The sequence below is a fragment of the Lepidochelys olivacea genome (assembly GCF_965140295.1).
Source record: "Lepidochelys olivacea isolate rLepOli2 genome assembly, chromosome: 1".
Lineage (NCBI taxonomy): Eukaryota > Metazoa > Chordata > Testudines > Cheloniidae > Lepidochelys > Lepidochelys olivacea.
The window spans coordinates 98714804-98728196 of record NC_140411.1 but is presented as its reverse complement, the minus strand read 5'-3'; the positions used below and the strand labels follow the sequence as shown (position 1 = coordinate 98728196).

The 13393-nt window shown below is 42.1% G+C and overlaps 1 protein-coding gene across 1 annotated transcript in view; it reads left to right on the top strand.

The window, feature by feature from the left end:
- UGGT2 (UDP-glucose glycoprotein glucosyltransferase 2) overlaps positions 1–13393 on the top strand; it is a 306688-nt gene that overhangs the window by 272057 nt on the left and 21238 nt on the right. The window contains exons 34-36 of the mRNA XM_084618017.1: positions 386–568; positions 2008–2168; positions 5213–5327. Coding sequence (XP_084474143.1) covers positions 386–568; positions 2008–2168; positions 5213–5327 — 459 coding nt within the window. The remainder of the gene's footprint in view (positions 1–385; positions 569–2007; positions 2169–5212; positions 5328–13393) is intronic.

The window sequence follows — 13393 nt, the reverse complement described above, 5'->3', positions numbered from 1 at the left end:
GCCAGCTGCAAGGCTGAACTGAAAGGATCTTGTCATTGTAGTTAATTTTATTTTGCATCAGACTCCATTTTTAAAACATTTTTGTGCATAATCGTGGTGTTAGTCAGTATGTCCTGACCCTAAAAGATTAAAAAAAAAATCACTTGGGGACATTAAAAAAAAGGAAATGTAATGTGGGGTATGGGGATATATATAGGCTAGAGACAATAAGAATGGTTATAATTAAGAGAGCATTATCCATTGGTTAACTTATAGAAATGGGAGTTAGGAGTTATGGGTTAGGGTATCAACAATGCCAGCTTTGCTGTGTGACCTAGCCCAAGTCACTTAATCTCTGTGCATATTGCACTGCATAAAGTTTTGTTTATTCTTTTTCCATTTCTAGGAGATTATTCCTCACATGGCGAAAGAATATGGATTCCAGTATGAACTGGTACAGTATAAGTGGCCCCGCTGGCTTCATCAACAGACTGAAAAGCAAAGAATTATCTGGGGTTACAAAATTCTTTTTCTAGATGTTCTTTTTCCGCTGGCTGTGGACAAAATAATATTTGTTGATGCCGACCAGGTAAGAAACAATTTAGAAAAATACATCTGAAAGCAGGGTTTTGCATTGGTTCATGTCAACCCTTACCATCCCTGTAGATATCCTGTATCAGATATTGATCTCATCAGGTCTCAATAACTGGATTGGCCATCACTAAGCATTACTGAAGGTGCTGCATGATGTGGTGTTCAAAATTCAGTATGCAGCACTTTTTACTCATTAATGAAGTAATACCTTCACACCATAGACTTGGAGCCATTGTGCTGTCTCAAATGGATGTGGTGCTGAAGTTTTGATCAGGTGGTCATTAAAATTCCCAGGATACTTTTTGTAAGTGTTTTGGTGCTGAATAGATACGGTTTGTAAAGCATCTTCAGAACCTTTCTGAAAGGTAAGGGTATTATATGGCCTAGATTTGCAAATGTGACTAATGATCTGAGTGGCATAATTTTTGAGCGGCCAAACTGACGTACCTAACAGGTCCTGATTTTCAGAACGGAGGTGCTCATCACTTTTGGGAAATCATGCCTCTTTGAGGTGTGTCAGGTTGGGCATCCAAAAATGCTGGTTTATAAATCGAAGATGATGCTTTTTACTTATTATTTCTTTTAGTTATTAAATATGATCAGGCTTGGTAGAATTCAATTTTTATAATTTTGGCATCTATATATTTTTGTTTTAAAGCCTTTTTGCCTATTTGTATCCATTTAAATTTTCACTATTGTGCAAAATTATAGGGTTTAAGCATATTTTAATTTTTGTTGATTTAAAGTTTTGAAGTTGCAGGAAATTAGTAGGGTGTGTCAGGCAATTATTTAGTGACAGTAGACACAGATTCAAAATTAAATTTTTTACAACTATTAAACACACTGTCAATATCACAGGTCAAAATATATAAAGTACACATCTTTAAATCAAACTCTTAATTCTCAAGTAGCATTTTTCTTATTTTGCCTGTCTGTAAGTTTAGATTATTATTGATGGAAATATGTTTTAATTAGTTTGTCTGTGTATGGTGAAATTGATGTTTACTGACATTTACCAATAAAAATCTAATCCTTTGAAGCCTTACATAATATCCTATCCCAGGCTGGCTGGCCCTTTAAGAAGGGTAGGTTTCAACTTCACCTGTGACTGCTCATCTCCCTCAACTGCCTCCAGCTGATACTGTTTGACTGGGGATAAGGTAGTTGGGGTCAGTTATCAGACCCAACTGGGAAGCAGGCCACAGAGGTATGCTGCAGAGGCTGACCCTACCACAATAAAAAAAAAATAAAGTATGCATTTTGCCCAAGCAATAACTAGATAAACACATTCTAACAGACTATTGTATGTACTCTAGACTCATTTCTGTCAAAAATTTGTGGGAGTACAGTTGGCATTTGGAATATATCTAGCTAAGGGGGCAAAAGAACATTAAACTACAAAAAATAAGTGTTTCCTGTTTTTCTCTTGTTTAGATTGTGAGGAGTGACCTCAAAGAACTTAGAGATATAGATCTAAATGGAGCTCCCTATGGATATGTCCCCTTTTGTGACAGTCGCACAGAAATGGATGGATACCGTTTCTGGAAATCAGGGTATTGGGCATCACATCTTGGAAGAAGGAAATACCACATAAGGTAGGAACATTAATTTATATTTTTGGACTATTTGTAGAAATGTTTAAAATTTGGTCTTTTGTCAGTAAGGCATTCAATAACAATCAAATATTGCATTCAATAACAATCAGATATCCTGAGAGAGACAGAAATAAAGCATAAAATCCATGCAAGGTGGATTGATTTAAATCACTTAAGTGGAAAGCTTTGATTTAAGTCATCAATTTTAATCAACTTTTCCATTCGTACTTCAGTTATTTTCCTAAAGAAAGGCTCATTGTCATTGGTTGATATAACCATTAAAACATTTTGATTTATACCTAAATAGAACCTTTATACTACATTTGGTACTTATGATGGTATGCATTTATTTAAACAATTATATAGCTTAATACTTTCAGATTCTTATTAACTGTACATTTTTAGTATGTTAGAAAATGGTGAATGATATATCAAAACATGTTACATATAAACAACTAAATAATTTATTAAACATGGGGATTCACTGTAGTCAGTAAATTAAACTGATCATTTCAGGTTAGCCTGGGGAAAAATTCAACAATCCCTACCTGAAAGTGAGTGGAGCTTAAATTCCTTCTCGCCTGAATCTCTTGAAAATGAGACAAGTCTCCTAAGTTACTTAGATTGTCCTTCAGACTTTTCAAACTTGTGGATCTGATCCCTTCCCTCCTCATTTTTATTCATAGACTGGAAGAGAGAGAGACCAGTTTTCCTGCTTTTTCAAATCCCAGTCGATTTCTCAACTTTGAGTTGAATTTGAGAATGAATTCGTCCAAATTAAGAAAATATGTTTTGTGCCTGCAGAAAAGGCTGCTGCTGTCAAAAGCTGGTTTAGTATTTCAACAAACTCTGGTTTCAGGTGCTTAGCTAGTGACTTCACCAGTTCAGTGACTTTCTTTAAATCATCAATCAGGAGACATGTATTATTTAAATGGTTCACTCCAGCCATATAATTTTATTATGTTTGGCATGATTGATGGGTGGTGCCCATGTCATAGAAGCATCTTCTTCAGCAGTTAGACACCTGTCCTGGTACTTTGGGTTGAGAATATTGGCAAGAAAATGAGGTGGAGTAAGTACTTGTTCCATCCATTTTTTTTACTGCCTATAATTTAACTTTGTTGTTGGGTATTTCTTTCTTCAGTGTCTCTTGAAGATCTTTCCAAATTTCAACAGCATCAGCAATACAGCAGCAATTTTCTGCAGTTTGACACGGCTATGGAAATAGGTTTCCGTTTATTCAGCATATCTTCTATGTTTCTCTTTATTCTGCTGTTGACTACTTAGTCTGTGATAGTTCCATCTATTTTGTCATCATTTTTTCCACAAATGGTCATCAGAATAGTTCAGTTCTTAATAAATAGCTCAGAACAGTCAACCACTGAATTCCACTGTACGTCTTGTGGGAGAATTAGTTTGGGTCCTCCTGCTCTCTTCAGTGAAGCTGAAGCAAAGTGGTTGTTACCGAAGTATTTTGCAATTACAGCAACATTTTCCTTTATTCCCGGAGTTGTACTTAAATATTGGGCTAGACGATTCATCAAATGAGTACTGCACCTATGTTATAAGTTTTTCAGGTTCTCTTCATTATCTTGCTCTAAATTTCTTCCTATCTTTGCTACATTTGCAACACTGCCTGTGACAAAGCTACACACTTCAATTTTTGTTCAGTTAGTTATAGCTTTTGCTTCTACTTCTATTGCTATTTCTTTTAAATATTCTGTTGTATCTGTTGTTTTTGCAAGATAGACAACTCCATATTCTCTTGCCAAACAAACACATATTACTGGATCACTGTGTACATTGTTCCACCCATCAAGACTTAGATTAACAAATTTCCCTTCAGTGTTTTTTGCACACTGTTCAATTTCCTTCTCATACATTGTGTCCAGTAACCTTCCAGCACTCTCTCTTCTGGAAGATGGAAAAGTAGCCTGGTTGTAATGAGAGAACCATATCTAAGGTTGCATTGTGAAGAATTTTGTCCCTTCTTCCCAAAGCGTCCTGCTCCTTCTGCCTTGTTACATAACTCTTATTCTTACAGAAAACAAATGAACTCACAACAATCTAAAACTTCTGTTTGTATAACCCACATATCTTTTAGACTGCAATATTATAGTTGTTTAGAGACGGAAAGGAAGGCAATTGAGAAATTAATGGATTTCTGTTTGCATCTCTGTCTGTGTTCACATGCAAGGAAACAGAGAAAGGCCATTTACTTGAAGTGCTGAGAACCATCCAGAAGCAAGGGCTGGTAGTTTTGGGGCAGATCAGTATTTTTCCATGAGCCAGAGAGTAAGTTTCCATGATGGGTGAAGACACAGATATTCATAATTTGAGAAATGAGCCAATCAGAGTTCAGGTAGGGAGAAGCTATAAAATGGGAGAATGAGCTCACAGGTGGACTCATTGGATGATCTGGATGAGATACATGATGGTGTTCTTGGTGTCAGAGGCTGGGTCCCAACACCTGCAATGCCTTTGCTAGTCTCTTACACCCAGTAGCACAGCCCCTGGTCCCCCCACAGGATCAAGCCCTCAATATGGTACATGATTCACTGTGACATTTATAAAGTTTAACCTCAAACGTTAGTTTTCCCTCTGATTCTCTGTCTCATATAAAAAAACAGCCTTTAACTCAAAGTTTTTGATAGGGGCTTATGGATTCAGTATGTTTCTTTTTATTTAAATGTTAAGAGATTATAATAATTTTAGGCTTAACATTTTTGTATTAAATTCAGATTTCATTTTCAACAGGTTTATTTTTAAGAAAAACTTATAATTTAAATAACACATTAAAATCTGATTAATAAAAAAAATCCAATTAAATTTTTTAATTGATTTTTTTTTATCCACCCTAAATCCATGTGGTAGATTGATTAGCACATGTTGAGTTCACGTCTTATGTTGGGGCTTCAGTTAGTTACTTAAAATAACATTCCTTTAATGCAGACACAGTATTTGTCTCCTTGTCATCAAGTTTTTTCCTGTTTCTAATAGGTACGTCAAAATATGCAAATCTTAATGAATTTTTGTTTTTGTAGTGCCTTGTATGTTGTGGATCTTAAGAAGTTCAGAAAGATTGCTGCAGGAGACAGACTTCGGGGCCAATACCAGGCTCTCAGTCAAGATCCAAACAGTCTATCAAACTTAGATCAGGTATGCAAGAGTTTAATGTCTGCCTGAAGATAAATGACATTTTTTCTTTTCTTTAAAATATTCTTCCTGCTTTTCTCTAATGTTCTCACTGTTTGTGGTTTGCATGTAGACTTAATTACTTCCTTACTATTATAGGAGGAGCTCTCCATAGAAGGTTTTGCAAATGCACTTCTGTGTTGCTATCACATTACAACATTTTTGAGTTGTGATCTGGTTACTAAAGTATAGATAGAATTTCCAGGGGTAGGTATTTTTATTATATTTATTATCAAATAAATTATGTAAATTATGCACATTTTTAGGAAAATAGAATGTCAGGTTATAACTCTCCTACTATCTAATGTGTGTAAATCTTCTCTTTTTGCAGTCTGTGCAATGGAATCCAACCTACCACCCGTCAGTACAAACAGACCAAAATGCAAGGAGAGTTCTAATGGTTGATTTTTGATTTTTGTTGTTGTCAGTCAGCTTTTTAGTGCAAAAAATTCCAAATCTTATTGTTGGCGCACACTTCAGCAGACATGGCATTGTGTAACTGATGGACTAGGCCCAGATGCCCCCTCAGGGAGGCCTCAGGCCACACCTGTCCCAGGAAAGGAACAAGTCCTCCAAGCAGTCTAGAGAGACTGTGCAGGAAGCAGCCAGTCAGGGGGAGGCTAAAAAGGTCTAACCAATCAGAGAGGCTGCAGGGAGCAACCCATCAGGGCCTCAGAGTGCCATATAAAAAGGAGCTGCAGAGGCGGTCAATTCCTTGCTGGAGCCAGAGGAGTCCAGTTGGTGCTTCTGGCTGGCCAAAGGAAACTGAAGCACCATGGACAGATCAGTGCTGGCAGGGACCAGGAGAGCAAAAAGGCTGGCTGGCTGCTGGGACTGAATACAAGACTTCAGCCCTACAGAAAGGGTTGACACATTGCTGAAGGCCAACGCCTCGGGGAGGTGGTCCAGGGAACCGAAAGCAGTTTAGATAAAGGGACACGGCGGCACATGGCTGCTATTCAGAGAGTCCCTGAGCTGGGACCTGGAGTAGTGGGCAGCCCGGGTCACACCCATAGGCCACTGGGCAAGTGGCCTACCATTGGAGAGCAATAAACCCCCAGAAGGGGATCTGAACTACTTAGTAACCCAGCTGGAGAGCTAGGGTCAGAAGGGCCCAGAGAGGGCAAAACCATGGCCTCTAGGAAGGAAGCCCAAGGTCGGGACTGTTTAAAGACTGCAGACACACCTGACCACAAGGGGTACAATGAAAAAAGTTTCAGGAAAACTGACTTAGAGGAAGGATCCAAAGAAGAGGACCTCGGTCTCCCACTACCAGGAGTCAGCTCCCAAAGGCCTGGATCTCCCACTAAGTATACAGTGTCAGAGGCCTCAGCCTGTTGACTCAGTACCATGGAGGCAAAGGACTCTTCTTCTGGTACCGATGTGGCTGTGAGATCCCTGAGCACTTAGGGGAAACGTGACTCCAGTAGGCTACAGTACCATCTGTGAAGGACAGGGAGGTCCAGGACAGTCTTCTAGCATGGCACCATCTACATCAGGCTTACCAATGGTGCTGTCTCACTCCGCTCCATCAGTACTGGTGAAATTGCAGCACCAGGCACCTTCGGCCCTGGCACCTACGTGCTTCAAATCAATTGGCACTGTCAACCTCAACTGCTACATTGGTACCAACATACTTGGTACTGCAGGAATTTTGCTACTCCAGGCCCTTGTCAGTGTTAGATGAGCCATAGTCCCCACTGTTTATGGGTACCAAACGACTCTCAGTACCAAGACTCCAGTCTCTGGATTACCATTGCTACCATTGGATTCTCTGCCCTTTTCTATTACCTCCCCTCATTCTGGACATTGAGGAGAATGAAGGAGACATTCAATCTATCAGTGGGGGGTTCCTCTCCATATCATTACAGGAACCCATATTTTGACAAGAATCCTTGTCCACGTCAGGGATGGTAGAATAAGTCCTGTGTACCACCTCCACTCCTATATGAGACTCCCCCCTCCCACCCACCCCCTGCCCGAGTGACCATACTGGTATCCTTGGGCAGCAGTTTGCCAGACCTCTGGTTTTATTGCACCAGGAGAGTAGGGCTGCGAAGAGGAACAGCGTGGAGACATCAACCGGTGCCAACTGGTGCTGGGATGACTGGTGCCGGGAGCGGGACCTCCACAGTGTCAGGGACCAGTGCCATGACAGGGAGCGGTGATGAGAGTGGGAGCATTGACATGAGTCTGACCGGTGCTGTGAGCCAGTGTCTCCAGGACTCCGAGCGATGTCTTCTCTCCAGTGGCCTCGGAGATGCAGGTGGATGCATCATCGTGGGCTTGCCTTGAGACAGTGCTGCATGCTACGGAACTGGAGGCTTCTCTTGTGGGGCCAGGGACCATGGTGCTGTCATGGCGATTAATTCCCTCACAGCCTCAAAGGTGTCCAGGGTGGATGGTAGTTCCACCTCTACCACCTGGCTCAGGGAGTCCAACAGCACCGAACTCGACGGTCCCCTTTGTGGGGCCAAAGTCGATGGTGCCATCTCCTGAGCTTTTGATGCCTGGTGCTCCTCCACGTGACACCGCAGTGGCACTCTCCAGTGAAGCAGGTCTTGGTGCCGGAGATAGTCTCCTGTCCTGCTTCCGGTGCCACTTCTGTGGCACTGGGGAGTGAGACTGGGCTGGATAGATTCCACCAGCTTTGGTGCCAGGGAGCGATGGTGCCAAGGGTCTCTGGGCCCAGAGTCTTTCCTCAGCCCCGCTTCTCTAATGGAAGCTGGAGCGCTCTGCACTGACGAACTCAGTGCTGGGTCCTGCAGCCCCATGGTGGGCTGCAGTCTCAGTGCCATCTCCATAAGGAGCTGTTTTAAATGAAAGTCCCACTCCTTTTTAGTTCTGGGATGGAACCCTTTGCAAATCTTGCACCGTTCAGACACTTAAGACAAGAGTTGTGGGGGTCGGCCGTTGGCATGGGCTTGTGGCAAAACATGCAGGTCTTGAAACCTTGAGATCGAGGCATGCCCCAAGGGGAGAATAGAAAGATGGGGTGGGAGGAAAGAACCCCCCACTAACTAACTAACTTAACTATAAACTACAAACACTATTAAAACTACAACTATTAAAAAAAGCTAGGAGAACAAGGCGAGTACTTGCAAGAGCAAGCCACCACAGTTCTAATGACTATCACTTGTGGTAAGAGGAAGCTGAGGAGGCGCCAGGTCGGCAGGGTCATATATTGAGCACCATGGAGGCACCACTCTAGGGGGCTTCACAGTCAACCTGATGGGTGCTGCTAGGGGAAAAACTTTCTGACAACTGGAATCGACATGAGCAAGCACTCAAAGAAGAACACAAGTTGCTGGACATTCTACAGTCAGCAACACCAACCAAAATTGTGCTACGTATCAGAGAGGTGCTTTCGGATCTGACAGAGACTGTTTGGCAGACTCCAGTAATAGTAACACCAACTTGCAAATGGTCTGATAAAAAATACATCCCCACCAAGGGCTTTGAATTTTTATTTGCTCACTCACTATCGAATTCTCAGAATATAAGAATGGCTGTACTGGGTCAGACCAAACCCAGGATCCTGTCTTCCGATGGTGGCCAATGCCAGGTGCCCCAGAGGGAATGAACAGAACAGGTAATCAAGTGAACCATCCCCTGTCACAGCTTCTGGCCAACAGATGCTAGGGACACTATCCCTGCCCATCCTGGTTAATAGCCATTGATTGACCTATCTTCCATGAACTTATCTAGTTCTTTTTTGAACCCTGTTATAGTCTTGGCCTTCACAACATCCTCTGGCAAAGAGTTCCGCAGGTTGACTGTGTATTGTGTGAAGAAATACTTCCTTCTGTTTGTTTTAAACCTACTGCCTATTTCATTTGGTGACCCCTAGTTCTTGTGTTATGAGAAGGAGTAAATAACACTTCCCTATTTGCTTTCTCCACAACAGTCATCGTCATCTCTTTTCCAAGCTGAAAAGCCCCAGCCTTATTAATCTCTCCTCATACCCCTAATCTTTTTTGTTGCCCTTTTCTAATTGTTCTAATTGTACCTTTTCCAATTCCAGTATATCTTTTTTGAGATGGGGTGACTAGATGTGCATGCAGTATTCAAGATGTTGGCGTATCATGGACTTATATAGAGGCAATATGTCTTCTTATCTATCCCTTTCTTAATGATTCCCAACATTCTGTTCTCTTGAGAGGGCCTTCCCTCTTATCCCATGGCAGCCAACTTTGCTTAAGATCCTTTGGTGAGGGACCTTGTCAAAGGCTTTCTGAAAATCTGAGTACACTATATCCACTGGATCCCCCTTGTTCACATGTTTGTTGACCCGCCCCCCCCCCAAAGAATTGTAGTAGATTGATGAGGCATGATTTCCCTTTACAAAAACCATGTTGACTCTTCCCCAACAAATCATGTTCATCTGTGTGTCTGATCATTCTTTTCTTTACTATAGTTTCAACCAATTTGCCAGGTACTGAGGTTAGGCTTACTGGCCTGTAATTGCCTGGGTCGCCTCTGGAGCCTTTTAAAAAAATTGGTGTCACATTAGCTGTCCTCCAGTCATCTGGTACTGGTAAACCCCTTTAAAATCCCTCCTGGCCAGAGGAAAAATCCTCTCACCTGTAAAGGGTTAAGAAGCTAAAGGTAACCTCGCTGGCACCTGACCAAAATGACCAATGAGGAGACAAGATACTTTGAAAAGCTGGGAAGAGGAAGAGAAACAAAGGGTCTGTGTCTGTCGGTATACTGCTTTTGCCAGGGATAGACCAGGAATGGAGACTTAGAACTTTTAGTAAGTAATCTAGCTAGGTATGTGTTAGATTATGATTTCTTTAAATGGCTGAGAAAAGAACTGTGCTGAATAGAATGACTATTTCTGTCTGTGTGTCTTTTTTGTAACTTAAGGTTTTGCCTAGAGGGATTCTCTATGTTTTGAATCTAATTACCCTGTAAGATATCTACCATCCTGATTTTACAGAGGTGATTCCTTTACTTCTATTTCTATTAAAAGTCTTCTTGTAAGAAAACTGAATGCTTTTTCATTGTTCTCAGATCCAAGGGTTTGGGTCTGTGGTCACCTATGCAAATTGGTGAGGATTTTTACCAAACCTTTCCCAGGAAGTGGGGTGCAAGGGTTGGGAGGATTTTGGGGGGAAAAGACGTGTCCAAACTACGTTTCCCAGTAAACCAAGTTAGAGTTTGGTGGTGGCAGTGGCTATTCCAAGGGCAAAGGATAAAATTAATTTATACCTTGGGGAAGTTTTAACCTAAGCTGGTAAAAGTAAGCTTAGGAGGTTTTCATGCAGGTCCCCACATCTGTACCCTAGAGTTCAGAGTGGGGGAGGAACCTTGACAGGTACAGAAGCTGATTTAAATGATAGGTTACAGACTACAGTTAGTAGTTCTGCAATTTCACATTTGACTTCCTTCAGAACTCTTGGGTGAATACCATCAGGTCCTAGTGACTTACTACTGTTTAGTTTATCAGTTTTTCCAAAACCTCAATCTGGGACAGTTCCTCAGATTTGTCACCTAAAAAGAATGGCTCAGATTTGGAAATCTCCCTCGCATCCTCAGCTGTGAAGACCAATGCAAAGAATTCATTTAGTTTCTCTGCAGTGGCCTTATCATCTTTGAATGCTCCTTTAGCACCTTGATCGTCCAGTAGCCCCACTGGTTGTTTAGCAGGTTGTTACCTACTTCTGATGTACTTAAAACATTTTTGCTATTACTTTTTCAGTCTTTGACTAGCTGTTCTTCAAATTCTTTTTTAGCCTTCCTAATTATATTTTTACACTTCATTTGTCAGCGTTTATGCTCCTTTCTGTTTTTCTCACTAGGATTTAACTTCCACTTTTTAAAGGATGCCTTTTTGTCTCTCAATGCTTTTTTTACTTTGTTGTTTAGCCACAGTGGCACTTTTTTGGTCCTCTTACTGTGTATTTAATTTGGGGAATACATTTAAGTTGAGCCTCTATTATGGATCTTTAAAAAGTTTTCAGGTAGCTTTCAGGGATTTCACTTTTGGTACTGAACCTTTTAATTTCTGTTTAACTAACTACCTCATTTTTGTGTAGTTTCCTTTTCTGAAATTAAATGGTACCATGGTGGGCTGCTTGGTGTTTTCCCCCCCAGCAGGGATGTTAAATGTAATTATATTATGGTCACTATTACCAAGCGGTCCAACTATATTCACCTCTTGAGCCAGATCCTGTGCTCCACTTAAGACTAAATCAAGAATTGTCTCTCCTCTTGTTGCGTGGATATGGTGCCTCTCCTTTGGTGGTGGATATGGTGAATGATCAAGGGAAACAACACCATATCAAGTGGACTTTGTATGACAAAGTTCAGAAGTGTCTGGACTTTTTTGACAGAAGTCCTATTCATCTGTCACCCTGTAGTTTCAGATTGTGAATTACCAGGCTATCATGGCAAAATATAATTACAAACGCTACACAAAATTTACTGCTTTTATTGAGCATCTTCCACTGGAACAAAGAGAAATTTCAGGCCATCATTGCTGAGGAACAGATACTGGCAAGGACATGCCTTCAAGCATCCCTAGATATGGCATAAACCATGGCTCATTCCATCTCTGTGGAGGTAGTTATGCACAGGGCATCCTGGGTCCAACTGTCTGGCTTTCCCAGAGAGGTCCAGAGTACTGTAGAGAACCCTCCCCTTGGTTGTCTGAAGTTGTTTTCAGAGAATACAAATGAGTCCCTGCAACACTTAGACTCCCTGGTGACTGCACAATTTCTGAGAAGTTAAACCCCTCTGAACAAAAGAAAATTTAGGTCACAAATCACCCAGAGATCCCATCCAATCCAGTTCTGAGGATTTCACAGACCCACAGAACCCCCAGGAAAAAACCAAGGTCTCATCTGGTATCACAGGAGTTCCAATACTCGAGAGAGCTCTCAGTGTCAGATGAACCAGAGACCCCTTTGTTGTCAGGCACCAAGTGCCTCATGGTACCGAGACCTCGGTCTCTGAGTGGCCACTCTGTAGCAAAGGACTCTCCTCCATCCTCGTTGGTTGCTCCCCCATGGGAGGATCTGGAAGAAGAAGAAGAGGATTCCCAGTTGGCCTCCTCAATTTCTGCTAGGGGTTGTCCTACATATTCCTTCAGGAATCCATTCTCACACAGGGAGGATTTTGTGGCACATCAAACATGGTGGACTGCTCCCTTATGGACCCTTGCAATGGCCACATTGGGATCCGTGGGCTGCCTGTCAGTAAGGCTGCATATCTGTCACGGAAGTCATGGATTCAGTGACTTTCTGCGACCTCCATGACTTCTGCAGTGGCCAGTGTGGCTGACCTCAGGGCGACCTGAGCAGCTGGCCACAGCCATACCAGCCTCTGCTTGGTGATCCCTGGCTGCTGACCCCAGGGACTGCCCAAGCAGCGGCTGGTGGGGCTGGCCTCGGGGGGGCCCCCCAGAGCAGCAATGCCCTGGGGACCCCTCAGCTAAGATTTAGTCAGGGGTATTTATAGTAAAAGTCATGGACAGGTCATGAGCTGTGAATTTTTGTTTATTGCCCATGACCTGTCCATGACTTTTATTAAAAATACACGTGACTCAATCATAGCCTTACCTATCTGCAACAATTTGATAAATTACAGTACTGTCCCTTAGGGAAACCGGGATTCCATATCTTCCTCCTACTTTTCCAAGGCAGGAGGAGATGTTTGAGGAGTTGGAGGCTAGGACAGATGAGGAAGTCAGCCCTCAAGCTCCTATTTAATCACCGTTGCTGGATGAGGTGCTCATGCTTCCCCGCTCCTTCCATTGCCAACTACTTCAGACAATTCCAGGACCTCAATAGAAGGGTGGCACACATTCTGCAGATCCTTCTGGAGGAGGTCAAAGATGAGTAGTATAGGCTTCACCTTCCAAGCAACACCTTCCAGATTGGTGCTACCTATTAATGAGACTCTCATGGATCTGGCTAAGATGGTATGGAAGTTGCTGGCCACTATTCCACCAATGTGCAAAAGGGTGAGTAAGGTGTATTATGTGTTGCCTAAAGATTCTGAGTTTTGGTTTTCCCATCTTCCAC